The sequence below is a fragment of the Ambystoma mexicanum genome, chromosome 14 (assembly GCF_040938575.1).
Source record: "Ambystoma mexicanum isolate Mex_15411 chromosome 14, UKY_AmexF1_1, whole genome shotgun sequence".
In the NCBI taxonomy this organism is placed as follows: Eukaryota; Metazoa; Chordata; class Amphibia; order Caudata; family Ambystomatidae; genus Ambystoma; species Ambystoma mexicanum.
In genome coordinates, this window is record NC_090940.1 from 602721188 (window position 1) to 602740795 (window position 19608).

Below are 19608 nucleotides of genomic sequence, written 5' to 3' on the forward strand. Positions count from 1 at the left end.
TGGAGTGTCTGGGACCAGATCACCGTTGGAACTCGTATTTCTTCTGCGACTCCCTTTCGGTCCGGGCACTTCGTCATCTTCGTCAGTGAGAGGAGATCTTCCAGAAGGTTCCTCCATCGCATTTCCAACTCTTCATCGATGGGAAGAAGAGACGCCTGGTAAATTCCTTACTTTTAAGGGCACCCCGGCTGGGGGACTTCTTTCTGGGGTCCTCCAAGACTGGGAATGGCTTCAAAAGCTCTGCTATCACGGTTTTCCCTGAGGTGCCTCGCAGGCCTAATAGGCGTACCAGGGTTTTCTCCAAGGGTTTCAGCGTGGGCCTGCCTATACCGGATCCGAGGTTCAGCGATCAGGTGCTAATAGCCAGCTTAGTTGTGCTGAGGCATTGGGTACCCGAGTTCGCTCTGAGGTCTCCATGTCAGGAGCTTACCACACAAACACTGGGGTGCACCCTGAGGCCTATGTTGAGGCTTTCTGTACTGAACCACGGTTCGAGGCCCCTCTCGGGGCACTATTAAGACCGTACTCTGCTCTGAGGTTCCTCTTAACGAGGCTAAGGTGTATACCAACAAAACCGAGAGGCCTGTTAAGGTCTTGTCTGTGAGGTGGACTCCTCAACTTTCCCGCGCTCGCAAAGTTTCCAGTTCGGTTGAGGGGGCACAGGGAGAGGTCGTCGACCGTAATTCCTCTGTTACCGGCATTGCGAGGTTCCTCCTTTGGAGGCTAATTCAAGGGACAGGATGTCCAGTAAACATCTAAGGCCCCATAGTACCGGCTCTGCCGAGGATCCTTGTGTCAAGGCTAAAATTTCAGTCCAGTCCCCTGACCCATCCGTGGAGTCAATTGCCTCATCTACACATGTGACACAGTTCTCCTCAGATGTTCACAAAATGGCAGGCCTTCCCGTGTGGACTACGGCGGCAATTTTGGATTCTTCCCTCACACCCACGCTATCGACGGTGGGTGCTGGGAACCTTCTTTTCGGTGGACAAACTTTTCCACGCGACAGTGTGAATCCGTTCCGCCCTTCCTATGACTGGCGTGCTCGGATGCCACTACCACTTACGGTCTTGCTTACTCCTACAACTGCCCCATTGGTGGCGGTCCCTCTTGGTAGCCCTCCTCACTGCGTTCGTGGGGTTATGCTCCTCGTGAGTGGCCTCTGCCCACTCCAGCTCCTAAGGTCTTGGCAGAGGATGCCTTTTTTGGGAAATGTCATAGTCTAATGAATTCTGATCCCATGAGGGAGTACTTTAAGGGCCTTTTTTGGAAAATCTGCCCTCAGACTTCGTTGCCTGCTCTGACAGTTCCTGTCACGGCGCCTGTCGCCCCGGCGGCAGCACCTCCTCTGCCTCCCAGTCCTCCTCCGGCTCTTCCGCCTCCGCCCCCATTGTCATCGCTGGACAAGACTCCAGCAGAGCGTGATGTCAATCTGATGCCTGTTGCGTCGCAGCCGGGGATCCAGATGTTCTAGACGACCCTTTGGCAGATCAGGACAGTGAGGACCAGCCCCGCTCTGTCTGAGCTTTTCATGACCGGGTACTGGACATGTCACTCCTTGACATACCAGTGCCTGAGGCACCCGCTCTGCAGGAAGGGGTGCTTTCGGTGCGCTAACCTTCTCTCGACAGGAGCGCACCGGCCTGTTCCTTCAGAGGAACGTCCTGGGCGAGGCCCGCAAGGTCTGGGATAAACCCACACCGGGCTGCACATAAATTAAAGGAGTGATGCCCGTTACAGGCTTCACACCTCAGATGAAGTAGCCTTGGCGTCATGCCCGCTCCCGTCCTCGACAGTGGTAGCGGCCGCCACTCTGCCAAGCCGGCCTCTGCGATTTCCGCAGCTGCGGCTCAAGTTCTGCCCAAGGAGAACAAATTGCTCGATTCGTTGGGCAAGAAGAATTTTGCCAATTCGGTGCTGCAATTGCGTCAGGCCAATGCAGAGCTCATCCTGGCGGCCGCGAATATGAAACTGTGGAGAGATTTGGCTGACTTCCAGGAGTTCATTCCTGCTGACAGGTTGGAAGACTTTGAAGGCGGCTTGTCGGACGCCAGAGTGTTGGAGCAGGATATGCTGGAGGCTTTTGCACTTCATGGTGACACCTCGGCCCATGGCCTCATGCTGGGAGTGGACACCTCTTGTCAGACTTGGCTTCATGCCACAATGTTTTCGAAGGAGGTCCAAGATAAAGTTCTGGACCTGCCTTTTTATGCCAAAGAGTTGTTTCATTCTTCAATGGTTGACAAGCTCACTAAGGCGGGCACGCAAACTGCCAAGTCTCTGTCGCTGCTCGTGAAGGCCCCAGTCAAAGCTCAGAGATCTGGGTCCCTATCTCGATCCTCTTCAGGCTTTAGAGGGTTCCAAGACTGCAAGTCGCGCAGGACTGATCCTCCGCCAGGTAACGTGGCCGGTTTTTCTGTCGGTAGTCAGCCTCCTCTTCAGGGACAGGTAGTTTTGCCACTGAAAAGTCTGCAAAATTCTATTTTCTGGCACTCGCACGAGACTCTGGTGGGAGGACAAATCTCGTCTCATCTGGAGGCGTGGCAAACCATCACCGATGACCGGTGGGTTTTGTCCATCGTTCGGGCGGGTTCCGCTTGCCCCTCCACCTACCCCACTCTTCAATCCTCCCTTTCAGCAGTCTGGGACACCCTCCCTCAGAGCCGAGGTCCAGGAGCTTCTAGATCTCAGGGCTGTAGAACTTGTTCCCCTAGCGGAACGAGGGGAGGGCTTCTACTCGCATCTGTTTACGGGGCCAAAACCCAACAAGGCTGACATGTGCACCATTCTAGACCTTTCCCAGTTTAACCTTTCTCTTCCCCAAGAGAAATTCGAGATGATTATGCCCTGCCAAATAAAGTCCTCTCTTCAGAAGGGCAACTGGCTCAGCGTTGTGGAGCTTCATATCCTGATTTGGAGCCCACATCGGAAATATCTGCAGTTCTCCCTGGGAGAGGAGCACTACCAGTTTCGAGTGCTCCCTTTTGGTCTCAGCTCAACGCTGTATGTCTTCACGAACATGTCAGTCATCACAGCCTTTTTAAGGTTACAGGGTATTCATGTGTATCCATACTTGGCCGATTGGCTTCTGCGCAGTCCTTGTCCAGTGAAAGTCTCGAGCAATCGTCAGTCTCTCCTTCAGCTCCTGCTCAGTCTTGGGCTGTTAGTGAACTGGCAGAAATCCTCCATGACGATCTCTCAGGACCTGCTATTCCTGGGTTTTCCGTTGGAACACGATTGACTGCAGAGTGTACTTGACGGTGACAGGATGGTGGATCTGTTAACCACGTGTCAATTCTTCATTCAGTCGGAAAGCATGTCCGCCTTGTGGTTCCAGAGGCTTCTGGGACTCATGGCCTTGTGCGTGCTTGCTCTTCACTATGCGTGTCTCAAGATGCGACTTACACAGTTGGCTCTTCGGAGCTCCTGGCTTCAGGCAGTGGACCCGGACACAAATGGTTCCGGTTCCACCCTGCATGATGACAGATCTCCTATGGTGGTCTTCTTCCAGCAATCTGTCGGTGGGTGTGCCTTTTCAGGAGCCCTTCCCTCAGGTGACCATTGCAACGGACTCCTCCCTTATCGGGTGGTGCGCAAGAATGGCTCATCTCCAGGTTTTCGACCTGTGGTCGCCGAAGGACAGACAATTTAACATAAATTATCTGGAGCTCCTGGTTATTTTCCTGGCGCTCAAAGCTTTCAAGCCAGGGATTATGAACAATGTGGTCCGCATCCGCACGGACAATGCGGTATCCATGTTTTACATCAACAAGCAGGGAGGTACCAGGTCACCTTCCTTTGTAGATCTAGCTATTCATATTTGGGAATGGGCCATTCAGCACAGTGTTTGGCTGTTGGCGGTACACATTCCAGGCCAGCTGAATGTAACGGTAGACTCTCTCAGCCGGCGAGCGGTGGCCAGCTACGAGTGGGAGCTGAACACGGAGATCCTCTCCGACCTTTTTTGCCATTGAGGCACTCCAGAAGTAGACCTCTTTGCAACGTCATTGAACAGCAAACTTCCCCTTTATGCTTCCAGGAACGGGCTCAGAGCTTCTTCCCTGGGAGTGCTCTCGAGATTCAGTGGCACAATATGAGGACCTACGCCTTCCCACCTCTTCTTCTGATTCACCGGGTGCTGTGCAAGCTCAGGAACAGGTTGAATTGCACCCTTCTGTTGATAGCCCTGTGGCGGCCAACCAGATTCTGGTTTTCGGAGCTTCAGCATCTGTCAGTCTGCTCACCGATCAGGTTTCGGCTAATTTCCCAACCTGCTTCACCAGAGTGATCAGCAGATGTGGCACCCCTCCCCACAATCATTCAGTTTGGCGGCCTGGTGCCTGAGTTCAAATCTTTAGAAAGATTCAATTTGTCCGTGGATAATATGCACATCATCCAGACGGATAGAAAACCTTCGACCAGGTCTCAGTATAGGAGCAAATGGCTCAGTTTCTGTCACTGGTGTTTAGCAAAAAAGCTGGACCCCAGAGAAGCTGTCATCGACACAGTGCTGGCCTTCATTTCTCATCTGGCAGCTTCAGACATGCATGTTTTGTCTTGCAGGACTTATTTATTGGCTATTGCTGCTTACCTGTCTTCGGACTCTTGCTCCTTTTCTTTGACAAACCCTGTCATTAAAAGGCACCTTGCAGGTCTATTGCGTCTGTATCCACCTGTGCGTAACCCGCATCCAAAGTGGGATCTGAATGTGGTTCTTAACTGCTTCATGCCATAGACCTTTTGAGCCCATGGCTACGGTGGATTTGAAATTCCTTACATGGAAAATAGCTTTTCTGATTGCGGTGACCTCTGCAAAGTGTGTAAATGAGCTTCAGGCCTCTTCGATCGAACATCCATTCCTCACCTTTCACAAGGATAAGGTTGTCCTTCGGACCAATCCTTCTTTCCTTCAGAAGGTGGTATCCGATTTTCATCTGAACCAGTCTATTTCCTTACCAGTTTTCTTCCCAGAACCAGCCTCAGATGCTGAGAGGGTTCTGCATAACTTGGATGTAAGGCGAGCTGTTAAGTTTTATTTAGACAGGACATCTAATCTTCGGAGCTCGTCCCAGCTCTTGGTGACCTTTATTGACCCAAAAGGAAAGCCGGCCTCGAAAACAACTATCTCCCGATGGATTGCTTTCTCTATCTCTGGTGTATACCCTTCAGGGCCTTCAGCGTCCGAAGGGAATTCATGCCCATCTGGTGCGGGGCAAGGCAGCTGCCATTGCCTTCCAAAAATATGTTCCTGGGGAACAATTGCCAAAGCAGCTACGTGGGTTTCCCCATCAGCATTTGTAAAACATTACTGCTTAGACCTAAGCTCCAGGGATGATGCCCAGTTCGGGCAAGCTGTTCTCAAAAACCTCTTTCAGCAAAGGAGCTCCATCCACCCGTTATCCTGTAAGGACAGCTTAGTAATCTCCCAAAAGTATGGAGGAAAGGGGATGGAACGTAGGAGTATAACAAAGTTACTCACCGTTGTGACTACCTTACTCCTAGTCCATAGTCCCCTTTCCTCCATACGCCCGCCGTCCCTTCTAATAAGTATCCTCTATTATTGCTTAAATGGTCTCAGACCTGGCGATAGAAAAGGACTGAAGGGCGATGCATGGGGGGAGCTAAGGAGGGCAGGGTTACGGCCGCGTGCGGTACCCAGCGTAAAAAGAGAACAACACATTTTTCAATTTGATGCTTTTTTACAAAAAGTGCTCCGGTACCGTCCCACAGGATGGAATATCCAAAAGTATGGAGGAAAGGGGACTATGGACTAGGAGTAAGATAGTCACTACGGTGAGTAACTTTGTTAGTCTGGCAGGTCCAAGTGGATTTGCAGGGACTGAACCCCACCTACCAGCAGTTCTGGTGCAAGACTTGACTCTGAGGCCAGGGATTGACTGAGGTGCTTGGGAGAGTCCTCCATGTTCCCCGGAAAAACTGAAAGCCTTTTTTTTTTCTTCGATAATTGGGTCTAATGCTGTCATTAGGATTCACTACTTTATTACATATCCGCCCAGATGCAGGCCCCCTGCATGATTCCACTAGGATATGCGCATGCCAAATTCTGCATATATAAATACAAATGTACCCCCTCTGGGGCCTGAATCATAGAGTGGGCGGTGGCACCCGTCCCCAGGGTCACCCGGGTCACATCACCCATCCTCCGACTTGGGGCATTGTCAAACGAGGTGGCAGTTAAGTACATGTTCTTCACTTTAGTGCCATCTATTCATATTTACAACGTTAAGCACACTACACGCTGTTCTCTCACTCTGTAGCTTGCATGTGCTTAATGCCAGGTGAAGGAGATGGAGAAGGAACCAGAGAATATAGGGCTGTGCGTGTCCGTAAACGTCCCAGTTCTTTTTCACATCTTTGGCAGGTACTTCCATTCCTTTCCCCTTTTGGAGACAGACATTCCGACGTTCACAGAAACGAGTATATTAGACAGGAAGTATAGGCAGCAGTATAGTCAGTAATGTGTGCTTACTGTGCAGGATGATTTCTCTGTGCTTACTGCAGTGCTCAGAACATCTTTACACTGTCCTTATTGTAGCTCATGGTAACCCTTTGAGCTACCAAGTGTCCCATATAGTACACTCTTATCCTATCACTGGGTGAATGCTGAGTTTGCCAAGGCCGCTGCAGTTCTTTGGACTCATATTTGCTCTGTGAATTCATAAATTGAGCTAACGTGAATGAGGCACACTACTAGCTCTTTACCTCTGCAAATGGAAGCCAGCAGTGGAACTGTTGGTTTTTGCTCAATGTGTTCAGTCGCCCAATCACCTGACATGACACATCACAGCAAAGTGGCATTTCAGGCTCTTAATCGTCCTCTTGTCTTCGACCCTTTACAAAGTTTTGATTTCTGTTGGCGTTTAAAAGCGGACAATGCCCTGTTAAAAAGAATGTGCTGCTTATTCCAGTTTTGATGCATAAGCAAACCCTATCCACAAAGCACTTGAGATTGCTAGAGTCTAGTATTTTACCAGTTGTAACTGGAAATACACAAGCCAGCATCAGACTCCTGTTCAGAAACTTTCCTACTGTAGTAAAGGGGGATTGTTGAAACTATTTTCCTGGTACTTACTATTTCTATGGCAGGGACCTTTGCATACTTTGCTAAACAAATAATTGTGCAAGGGTCAAATTCTTTATCCGAATGTCCTCCTTTTTCACCTATGAAGATATCAAGGAGGATACCCCCTATTGTCACAGTTGCACTTGGAGGAGATTTGAAACCATCCACTGTTTTGTTGGTGTTTGTGGTTGTAGCACAGGTTTGCTGGTATGCCATCTGTGTATTACATTAGAAAGGAACGCTGTTTGGATGAAAGTTGCTGACACATGTTTCACGCTTATTCAGGGTGCTTTGTCTAGGCACAATGTGTGGTATACTGTCTGCCTGATTGCTGACAACCAGGGGAAAGCCTTATCTATGCCAAAGAATTCCGCGATTGAAATAGGTCTTCCCGGGGGAGATTCTGTGACTGCTGCAGCCACTGGAGAGGGGAGATTTATTTCCATCACTTTGGTTTCCATAAAAGTCAAGTGAGTGGAGGTTGTGTATGCTTTCCTTTGGTTTTGTAATGGAAAGGAACAGTACACTACTGCCTGAGCCGGAGATGTGGGCACAGGCTATAGCCAACTGCAGACTCTGCTTGGCAAAGCTCAACCACTATTTGTCCTAGACTGCCACATCCACTGGCTCAAGATCATGGTATGTGTGTTCCCTGCCCCTCATCTATTAACTGACAGAAGGTTCCTACTTGGATTAGTTGTCTTCATTTGTGCCGCTCATTATACATATTTTCTTTCTGGCCATGAAGAAAGCAAAACCAAACCAAGCAGATGGGTGTGCTTGTGACTGCAATTTCCATCATCCGTTGTGGCAGTTACAGCGGATGCCACTCCAGAATGATGCACAGCGGCTAGTTTCCGTGCAGACTTTCATAGCAACACACTCAAAGCATGTTATCTTCCAATGTGGTGCAGTAATCTTTCATATAAAGTGGCTTAGAATTAGTTGTTTCCCAGATTCTGTTCAACCTGTATCATTTGAGACTTTGAGTCTACATTGCGGACTTCCTTGTACCCAAACTAGTCCTGATAGCACGAATAAATAAAAAAAACATGAAAGATGCATGTTTTCAATGCTTCCTGTCTGCCATTTTCATTACCCCAAACATGAAAATGGCAGTACCTTCTAAATAAGCTTACAATTCACATGCCATTCCCCCCCCTCACTAGCATCTTGTTCTTACTGATCCGTTAGTTAAGGCAGAACTAACTTGAGCTCAGTGAAGTCACCTGGGGATTATCTAGAAGGGTTCATAAGTGCATCATTAAGTAACTTTAGCCTAAGTCAGTCCTCCTGCTGTTGACAGTTCTATTTCCATGAAATTGGGTTACTTGTTGTTTGAGAAAAATGCATCCAAGTGGTGCCTCCAAGTAACACCTTTTCATTTTGCCATCCCCCAGGACTGTACCGCAGGGCAAATTCTCCTCAGACCTGGGGCTCCTCCCGAGGACAAGGTACCAGTAACATTAGGAGTAGGGGTCCCAGCCAATCTGGATCCTCTCCTGTGTTCTTCTCCCGAAACCCGGTGGGACACGGGCAGCGTGCTGGCGCTCCAAGTACTGTTGAGCCGAATCCTAGCAAGCCTTCTGCAGGAAAAAAGGTAGACCAATCACTTTGGTACATAGGCTCACATTTCTTCAGTTTATTACAATGTTTTTAAAATATAAGTATTTTTTATATTAAGCCAATATGTACAATATACCTGGGGTTGACGATGTATCAATACTTTCCCATTATTTTTCACTGACCTGCTGGGCAGAATTTGTAATTTCCCACTGTCTGTGCAATCCTGACCGTGGACTCAAGCCATGTGGTGTTCCAGGCTTAACTTCCAAAGACCATCTACCAAAGCATTCTATCTTGGACAGTCCACCCGAGAAGGATTCTGCATCTTAAACCTATTGGCTTCATCTGTGCCTCTAATTTCTGGATATAGACTGTGCTGCTTCCTACGTCTGTGCCAAGGGTAGCCAACCTGTCATCCTCCAGATACTTTGGCCTACAATTCCCATGATTCATACATACTGACTGTGCTGGTTGAGGCAAATTGGAGTGTAGGCCAAATCATCTGCCGGTAGACATGTTGGCTACCCCTGGTCAAAGCTGTGAATAAGTTCAGACCCTTGTTACAGAGAGCTCTTTTAGCATACTATATTGACCACCTGCATCGCACTAATGCATCTAATTGTTATGTTATGTTGATTTGTACCGTGCACTGCTACCACCCAGGAGTAGGTTCCAGGTGCTTGCGTGGCTCTGCAACAAAGGGGATGGGAGATTAGTGGGGAGAAGGGTGAGGGGATAGATACACAACCAGGGGGAACTGGCATCTGTGGATGTTGTTTTTCATGTGGTAGTTTGTGCGAGGTCTCATGCGTTGCCGATTCTTTGCCACAGTTTGGTGAGGGTGTTTTGTGTTGGTGCTAGTGTGTCGTGTGGAATGGTTAGATATTGTGCATAAGGGATCCAGAGTCACAGGTTGTCGTAGCTGCAAAATAGTCTGGCATCTTGGTGTGTAGTTGCAATGTTGATGGTTTCTGGACTATGTGGGTGGTTCACTCTAGGTGGACCTAATAATAGATTCTGTTTATTTATATGGCGTGTGTCTAGTCCTGGATCTGGTGTAGTGGTGTCAGTTATGTGGAAGGAGAAGGAAGGGGAAGGGTTAGCAAGGCCAGTCATTTTGTTGGGGCCTCTGGTGCGGCCCTTTGGATGCTGCTTGATGGTATCTAGACAGGTTCTTGTTTGAGGGTCTTTTGGCTCATTTTGTCTCCTCTCTAGTTGTTTGTCTGTGGTGTTGTTGTTGCCGGTGTCCCTTCTAGGTTGTCATTGTCTGTTTAATAGCTAGGTTTGAGCAGTTTCCTGAAGGTGATGTGGTCTTCTGTGGTTCTAATTACTTTTTGCGGTGGTCGGTCAAAATCTCGAAAAAAAAATCGCGAATGACAATAAGGTCTAAAAAAAAAAAAGTCGAATTACTCTTTTTTAATTATATATTTATTTTGGGGTCCGGGATTAAAAAAAAATGGGTAAAAAAAAAAATGGGGGATGTTGGGGGGGAACCCCCCCATTTCGAATAAAAAACGGCATTAAAAAAAAATGCGATTTTTTTTTTTTTTTTCGACCTTTTTTTCGACCTTTTTTTTCTCAATATTTTATTTTTCGATTTTATCACTATAAACCACTTTTTGCATGTTGTTCCATATGTTAGCAATTAGACGTGAGAACGCTCTTCCGACAAATTTCTTTTTTTCATAATGTTTTGCCTCTATTTGTAGGTTTTTGCTGGATCTTAGGTCCCTTCGCAGGCGATATCGGCTAATCTTGTCCTGGAGGAATTCTGTTCCTCGTCTGTGCAGTGCTTTGTGGGATATGCAGAGTGCTTTTAATTTGATGTGCTTCTTTACTCGTTGCCAGGCTAGGCTTGTCAGTGCTGGACTGATGTGGTCTCTTCTGTTTAGTCTTAATAAGATCCTGACTGCTGTATTATGTACCCTTTGGAGTTTCTTGGTAATTATTTCTAGCATTCCTAGGTATCGGCTCTTTGCGTAGTCAATTCTTGTCAGTATCAGGGATATGATTGTGAAAGTTCTGTGGGGTATGGAAAGGTAGGGGAGTAATCCTTTGAGTAGACGTAGGAGGAAGAAGCATTTATTGGCGATTGCGTTGACTTGCGGTTCCAGTGTTAGTCCATTGTCCATTAGTATTCCTAGGTTATTTACTGCATCGGTAGTCTCTGGTTGCGTTCCCATGCCGGTCAGCCAGTCCAATTGTGGGTTCCCTCTGTCGAATCTTGCAGGTGAAAGCATTATTTCTGTTTTTGCAGGGTTCAGTTTGAGGTTGTTCGTTGTCACCCAGTTGTAGATGTCTGTGAGGCAGTTCTTGAGGTTGTTATTTTGTTCCTGTGTTCTGTTTGTTTTCACAGTCAGTTGTGTGTCGTCTGCGCAGTTTTAGGCGGTAAGTCCGTGGCTTTCTATGATTTTCATCAGTGGGCACATGTAGATGTTGAAAAATAGAGGGAAGAGGCTGGAACCGAGGCTGGAACCCTGTGGGACTCAGCAGGATATATTTTTAGTGTTTGAGGTGAACGGAGGTAGGTAGGTTATTTCGGTTTGGTTGATTAGGAATAGGGAAGCCACTTTAGTGCGGATCCCGGTATGCCACATTCCATCAACATTTTTATTAGTGTTGCGTGGCTGATTGTGTCAGAAGCTGTTGATATGTACAAAAGTTTGAGGGCCGATTGGGTATCATTGTCTGCGTTTATTTTCAGGTTGTCCTATATTGATAGGAGTGCTGATTCTGTTTCTCTCATTGGTCTGCAGCCAACTTGTGATCGGTCGAGTATTCCATTTGTTTCAACATGTTTAAGGAGGAATTTGTAGACGTGGTTCTCTAAGATCTTTGCTGAGTAGGGCAGTTTGAATATCCGTCTGTAGTTGCTTGGGTCTTCTGCGCTTTCTGATACATTTTTTATCAGTGGTTTAATGTATGCTGATTTGAATTAGGTTGGAACTATTCCTGTTTTGAGTGATAGTTTCATTAGGTTCTGGATATGTGTCGCTGGGGTTCTGTGGTTGAAGATATCTGGGGGTCAGGGGGTCATTTGGGGATCCTGCGAGGTTGGTGGCCTTGATCAGTGTGGCAAAGGTTTCTTCTGTGATTGGTTCTAGGCAGATGAGTTTCGATGTAATCTGTGTTTCGCCAGATGTCTGTGGTCCTGCAGACGTGGTTGTATTTGCCCGGGCTTGGTTGATGGTCTCCTGGATTGTGTCTATTTTTGCTCTGAGGTGGTTGGTGATGTTGTCACAGAGTGTTTGTGTCGGGGTGATGGAGTTTTTTCAGGAAGAAAGGTTTTTTTATCTCTTTGATGATTTTAAAGTGTTCGTTCTGTGGATTTTGGCCGATTCTATTCTTGTGGCATAGTATAACTTTTTTGCTTTGAGGACTGTTGATTTGTATAGTTTGAGTTGTCTTTGGCATTTTATTTTGTCTCGTCGGGTGTATTGTTCTCTCCATCTTTTTTCTATTTTGCGGTTGTTTTTTTGGTGTTGCTTTGAATATTTTAGCTGGTGTTAATTGGTGAAGGGCCCTGGTGAGCCAGTTGTTGTTTGTCGTCTGGTGTGTCTATTTGTTTCGTGGGGATTCCCTTTTGATTGGGACATTTGAGTCTAGGTTTGTTAGGGCCTCTAGGTCCAGGTTCTTCCAGTTTCTTTTCTTGCTGCTATGGAGTATTTTCTTCCCGGCCAGTAGGTGGGTTTGGGATGTGATGTAGAGTGGCATTAAGTAGTGGTCGCTCCATACCATTGGTGTAGGTGGTGCAGCTGTGCATTGTCCTTTCCTGCAGAAAATTGCATCCAGGGTTTGTCCAGCGTCGTGGGTGGATCCATTTACTATTTGCTTGAAATGCAGAGTTTCCAGAAGTACGCAGAGTATCTCCAGACTATACAGGAGATTATTTCCTCTACCTGTGAAGTTTCTTCCCCAGGGGAGATGATACACACTGTTCTGTAATTTGACATAGATGTGTCTTCCTCTGTTGGAATTTTGCATTGGACCTGATCTGTTCAGTCTTTGTTCCAGGGCTCATAACATTGAGGGTAATACAGGAAATTATATTTTGTTTGACATACACCATCTCTGTTGCCAGGGTTACTGACTAAAACCTCTACCCGACTTTCCCTTTAAGTCCCCATTCCCTGAGATGCCCCAATCTCAATGTCTCCCCCCCCCTACTGTCTCCCCCCACCTTTCTCATCCATCCCTCTTCCTCTCCCACCACCTACTCTATGGTGCTCTCTGTTTCTCCTATCTTTTTAAACTGCATCCCTATCGACTATCCTGCTCTCCTCACTAAGTCTGGTAGGAAGAAGTTCAAAAAGGATATCATGGTCTCCAACCCAGGCCTCCCTATCACTGACACCTATACCAGTGCTTGCTCCAGAAAGACCCTCACCAACATCTTCTTTGTCGTTCCTTCGCCAGACCCATGGACTTTTCATATGGTCTCTGTGTTCTCTCCTTTCTCTCCTTCTCCTATTAATGGTGGCACCCGGTGGGAGGCCCTCCTGGCCCCCTTGGACTCCTCTAAAGTCATCATTAATGTTTAGCTGAATGGCACCGTCTTGGTCCAAGACCCTCAGGCAAACCTTCTCCTCTTTGACAGATCCCTCCCTTGCCTCATCTATTCCTTTCTTCTCCTGCTGTCCCTTCTCTCCCTTCTTCAGCTTCCTTGACACCCCTCTGCCTCCTCTGTGGCTACCTTACCCTCTCCTCCGTCCTCTTCTGCCTACCCTCGGGCTACTTTTACACCTCTGCCAGGCACAACTCTGATTTGTACCCCTCCCCAGAAGTCTTTCAAGATTGGCATCCTTCTCCATATTGCCCCTCATCTCTCGCTCAGCTGTCAAACACTCCTCTGACATATGCCGCCTCCTGGAAGAACTTGATCTCAATGTCCTCGGTCTCACCGACACATGGTTCACGGCCAGCTCTGTCACAAGCTTTGACACTCTCCTCCCTGATGGCTACAACATCCTTTCCATGCCCAGATTCAACCGTTCCGTTAGGGGTCTAGCCTTGGATTCCTGCCTCTGTCATTCCTATGCAAGCCTACTCCTCTTGTCTGCAGGCTCGCTCTCTCTCCTGGCCACACTCTTACCGTGCCTACTATCTATCGGCCACCTGGTCAGATCACCTCCTTCCTCTGAGTGGGCGGACCTCTCCTCCTCCCTTCTGGCCTCGACCACTCAACTAACCCCTCCTTCTTGGAGACTTTAACATCCATCTGGATGCTTCCTGTCCCTCCTCTGGACTCTTCTGTGACCTCTGCGACTCTTTCTTTTTCTATTCTCCCCTCTGGCCCGACTCATCTCTCCAGCGTACACTCTGGACATTCTGATCTCCTCAGACCTCCCCCTCTCTACTCCTCTCTCCTGGAGTGATAACTTTATCTTTCCTCCCATCTCTCCCTCTCTACTTGCCTCAAGAGCTTCCTCTTTGCTTCTGCCTTCGCCCCCCCCCTCTCCCCTGCTGATCTGTTCTCTTTCTGCACCGTGGACCTGGCCACCCTCTGTCCTCCGGACCCAGGTGCCTGCTCACACTGCCACCCTCCCGCACTGCCTCCGAGCCACCCCTTGCACTGGGGTCTGTATCTGTACCCGTACCCCTACAGCCCCCCCTTTTTCTTCCTGCACTTATCAGACCTACCCTGTCTGCTGCCTTAAATCCAGCACTTGCTGGCTGCACTATCACTGTTTGTTGCCTTTATTATTTATGTATTATTATTTATCTTTCTCCTTTGCTACGCACTTTCCACCTCTCCCCCTTCCATGCACTTTTCCCCTCCCCCCTCTCCCATGCACTTGCATGTTCTCAATGTCACTGGGCCTAGTAAGATTGTTGTTTTGTTCTCCCCTGTTCCCCTCCCCTCCCTTGCCTTGTCGCGCTCTGAAACACTTGTGTACGAGCATGATATAAATAAAATATCAATTAAATTCAATACCTATCACGCCAAGCCAACTCCAGCACTGCCACCTACCTTCTCGGTCATCCGACCCATGAAATGTGTGTCAGTTGAGGCTTTCGCCGCCACTTTCTCTCCCCCTCCTCCTCCTCTTCCTCCCCTGGCTGACTCACATCCTAACACAGCCCTTTCCATGCTCACCTCTTCTATCCCGGAGGCTGTTGATGTTCTTGCCATTGTCATGAACATCCGCTTGAAGCCCAAAGCTAAGTGCAACTCCTGGTATGACTCTGACCTCTATATATAACAACGAGGACCGTTTTGGGATTGCCCACTCTGGGTTACCAAGTTCAATGTTCACACTTAAGAAACACACAGTTTCTTTGTTAGAGTAAAAGTTTTGAAAAAGCAACGTGTCTCTAAATAAACGTACAAGCGTATGTGAATGCACTGTGCCGTGCTAAAAAACACATGTTGGACCACAATGGATCATGTGTTTGCCGCTTTCTAGATGAACAGAAACAGAATTTTAATGGATTTTCTCTATTAAGCGGGGGCAGAATGTTAAAACAAGGAAAAAGAAGAATGGTGGAATATTCTTCAATCAATTTCTCAATTTTTCTCTGAAAGGGGCTTATTGGCCCGTACAGCTCTTGGATGACCAGGAGGACCCATTAATGTTGCCTTTTTCAAGCATTCTGGTAGCCTGTTGGCACTCTTTTAGAGACATCTGGCTATTTGCTTGGTTCAGCTCCCAAGAGTTTAAGGCGATCAATTGCACAACTTAATGGTTGGCACATAGGTGTAAATATGGTAAAATAAAGTAATTTCCGTAAAATGTTTGGGAAAAGCCCTCCGGATCTCTATGAATTTGAAAGTGCTGTATCATGGGATTGTAGAGAAGCCGCTTATCTCCTTGCCCATCCGTATCCTAAGAAGTTCTTAAAGCACGTCTTTTAGACTGATTCCGAGTGGTCTGGTGTGAGATGCCAGTCTATCAAACTAAACCACCATCCTCCTAACTTGCAGCCTTACCCTATGGGATTCTGAGGAGAAGAAAGGATGTACTCCTCTTGCTAGTTTTAGGGTGTGGGTCAGGTATGCACACTGGAAGTCCCAGTAAAACTAGGGAGACTGCCAGTTCAAATCTATAACTATCATCTATAAAGCACAATGGCACCATTGTAGAAAATCTATGTTAAAAAGGCCAGTTGCAATCATGATGCCTAACCTGTGTGTCCATTCCGATTCAGAAATCTTGTGTTGCCGGTTCTTTCCGCTAAAGCAGACCTATGGCTAGTGCCTTGCTTTCACACATTCAAACGAGACCAGTGAGTCCTGGTATCGCTATATGTGCTCGCTTGATAGCATGTTCATTTTGTCTTTGTGTATAAACACAAGTCCTCTCTTTTCTCCCCTTTTTTAGCCAGTCCAGGGCAAATGAGCTTAGCCTCTCAAACAAGGCACATATGTTTTTGTCAGTCTTTAGAACCAGAATCCTGACTGGGTCAAATGGAGAGCTACAGAAAAAGCAAAAAGTAATGCTGGAAATCAGTAGATGGCAAATTGACTCTGTAAATTGTCCCATATTAAGAGACCTTCCACAGTCTCCTGAGGCATTTGTGCAGCTCATATCTTTGATACTGGCTGAGACCCATCTGGCAAGGTAGAAGGAGGGCCAACATCTTCAACTGGACTTAAAACATGCAGAGAGGCCATTTGCAGTATATGGTCCTCTTAAGGTTATCGTGGCTAAAAAGCCAGCTCAAAATTGTGCACCCCAAAAAGGATAAAAATGCAATGACTGCTGCCAGCCTGTTCATAGGATGCCTGGAAAGTAACACACAGGTTATTTTAGGACGAAGAAAAGGGAACATTGTGTCCTCCCTGCACTCCATGTAGGATGGCCTGTGCTGCAAAGTGTAAAACGCACATATCTTAAAGAGGGAGATGACTACTCCTGCATCGGTGGCACTGGGATACCCAGTGCCCCCAAAATGACATTAAATCGTGGATGCCAAAACAAAGGGGACAGGTCTCCCGTCAAAGGAACCTTAGCTTAGAAACAGCACGGCCCAGTGTCACAAAAACAAAATACATGCAAGGGGTGAGTGACATAAACCTTCACCGTCGATGAAAATATCCCAGTGAGTCCAGTAGTAGTACTGGGAGGCTCATGAAAGAGAGGGTAAGATTTGCACACACCAGAAAATCATCCCACTAACAGGTACTGTGGCAGTTCTGTAATGAATGACAAGTCCAAGATCAGTGGGATCTGTGAAAACCTAAACAAAATGTGACCAGTGGGTAAGGAGGGCACAGCTACTCTAGTAACACAAGGAATGTATTGCATGTGTCATTCTACGTGTTATAATTTTAATTATTTTAAGGACATCTAAGTATTAATAATACTAATATGTGTCATTTAAGTAAAATTACTTAAAACTTTCCATCATATTCAATCAATTTTGTATATAAATACAATAATTTAATGCAATGTAATAGAAACACAATGTAACACTAACCAACCACAACATAACGTATCACAATGCACATAATCTAATCTACTCCTTACCATAGGACTAGAATAGCATATATATATATATATATATATATATATATATATATATATATATATATATATATATATCTTCCACACTCGACCCCGGCCCAGAGAAGAAATCGACTGTCGAGAGCTGCACGACGGACTTGGGCCTCGGAAGGCCGCTGGCCTCGGGACGGGCCTAGGAAGGCCTCTGGCCTCGGCCCTGCAAGTAGGGAGAGTGGGGGGGTGGACATACTCTACACTCTTTTGGTATATAGGTACATTCTTATATATTCCTACACTTATCAGCCTGCTGCCACAAGGTGCGTATGGAGGGTACCCCTTTCCAATTCTGCCCCAAGTGCAACCGCAAGTACCCTTGGGTTGACAGACACGCCACGTGCAATCTCTGCTTGCCGAGGGACCACCCCGAGGCGAACTGCAGAGTGTGTAGTAGGTTTAAACCGAAAACACTTAAGGACCGTTCGATCAAGCGTTGGGCCCACCACGCCAGGCGTCAGGAGGCCATAGCAGCGGAGGGCGCCTTCAGCGATGGCAGCGACGCCGTGCTTTCAGACGGCGAGGGCAACGTGGCATCAAGAGACAGCCGAGCGCAAGTCCCCGACCTCGGAAGGTCGTCCAGCAGGGCGGCTATGGGGAAGACCCCCGGCGACACAAGCGCTACCCACAGCACTTCCACAAAACACATGAAGTCCAACCGAGACTCGACGCGCACGTCGAGTTCTCGGAAAGAGGCACATAGAGAACGGTCCGAATCGGTGTCCTCTGGGCGTTCTCGATCTAGATCGCCGCAGGACTCCAGACAATCATCCACTGTTGCCAAGAGTGCCTCGCTCCCCAGTGTAACGGAAATTTGATCGTCAGAAGACCAAGCCGCCTTCCATCCCCAGACCGCACTCCAGGAGTCGGCGCCTGCAGACCGCGTAATAGCGGCTCCCGAGTCCCTACCTCCACGTTCTAAAGATAGGGACACTACCCCCGAACCTCGACGGCAGGCGTCGGTAGGCTCCGAAGGGGCGAAAAGGCAGGGAAAACACTCTTCCACCCACGGGGAGGAGGGAAAACAACAAAGGAAGCAGTCTCAGCCTCCTTACACACCTCTAAAACGTTCCACTCCACATAAACAGACAGACAAGTCCCAGTCTTCTGTTATCCCAAAGACCCCTGCTAAAACCTGTAAGTCTAGTCAGGATAAGGCGGAGAAAGTCCCAGAAAGAGTCATTCCCAGTTCTAGAGAATGGTCTAGTGATGACATAGAGAGGGTTATGTCAAGGATGACATCATTGGCAGATTTGTACGCAAAAAACCCTGAACAGTTTCTCTCCTATACTCCCGACGGGTCAGCATCCTCAGGCTCTAAGGATCCAATACCTCCAAGTAAGAAGTCCCGGTTTGAAGCCCCAACACGGTGTTCGGACCCCTTCTATATACAGCCCTACTCTCAATATCAAGGGGATACATCCTTTTGTGAGGATCCAGATTTGGGCATGTTGGAAGAGCAAACTGGTACGGGCCTCTATGGGGATGATGAGGACCAAGAAGAGGAAGGGGAAGACCCTGAGACCTACAGAGTAGATTCCCGGGTAGAGAAAGAACCCCCGATTACCAACTCCCCTGTCGACAATCAACCTCTCCTGAATGAAGTTCTGTCCCGAGCGGCAGAACACTTTCACATTTACACCCAGGGTGCTCAGGAAGAGAGTGACTTCGCTGAGGAGTTAGTAGGAGAAAGGAGACCTGTTGCGCAGGCCATCCCTATCCTTAAGTCTATTCAAAGAAGAATAGACCCTTCACTCGTAAATCCCAACTTCACCAGGGCAGTGAACCCAAGGATTGAGAAACCTTTCAGGGCAGCCCAATCAGACCCACTATACATAAGGGGACATCTGAAGCCGGACTCACTGGTAGTTACAAACACCCGTAAAAGGGCGGGAACACCCTTGTCATCGTCTGAAGCTCCTCCCGACAAGGAGAGCAAGAAACTATATGGGTTGGGCAGGAAGGTAGCCTCCACTTCCGCCTACCAGGCAAGGATCGCCAACTCCACCACTCTGTTGGCCAGTTGCAACTGCCACCAGTGGGAAGAAGTCGCGTCACTCATAGACTCCGCCCCAGAACCCTTAAAGAGCCAATTGGCACGCGTTTCCGCGGAGGGAAGAGCCGTGTCCGGTTGCATTTTAAAAGCAACCTTTGATGCCGCGGATAACGCCGGCAGATTGATAGCAGAAGGGACTGTTATCAAGAGACACGCTTGGTTACGGCAGTCTGGATTCAAGGCTAAAACCCAAGCATCATTGTTAGATAAACCGGTGGAGCCGGATCTGTTGTTTGGTAAGGCGGTCGAGGACGCGCTGAAAAATGCCAATGATGAGTATGAGACGCTCAAATCCCTAGGCCAACTAACCAATAAACCCCCTAATCAAAGAGGGAATGGCAATTTTCGTCGCCCACGCGGACAAAATTCCCAGAGAGGATCTAACTATTCACAGGGGCAGC

The 19608-nt window shown here is 47.8% G+C and overlaps 1 protein-coding gene across 3 annotated transcripts in view; it reads left to right on the forward strand.

The window, feature by feature from the left end:
- The window catches only part of PPP4R4 (protein phosphatase 4 regulatory subunit 4), a 1234696-nt gene that overhangs the window by 1042629 nt on the left and 172459 nt on the right, over positions 1–19608 (forward strand). The window contains exon 22 of one of the 3 annotated variants that reach the window (XM_069637985.1): positions 8485–8684. The exons of the other annotated variants lie outside the window; for them this stretch is intronic. Coding sequence (XP_069494086.1) covers positions 8485–8684 — 200 coding nt within the window. The remainder of the gene's footprint in view (positions 1–8484; positions 8685–19608) is intronic. 3 annotated transcript variants of the gene reach the window in all.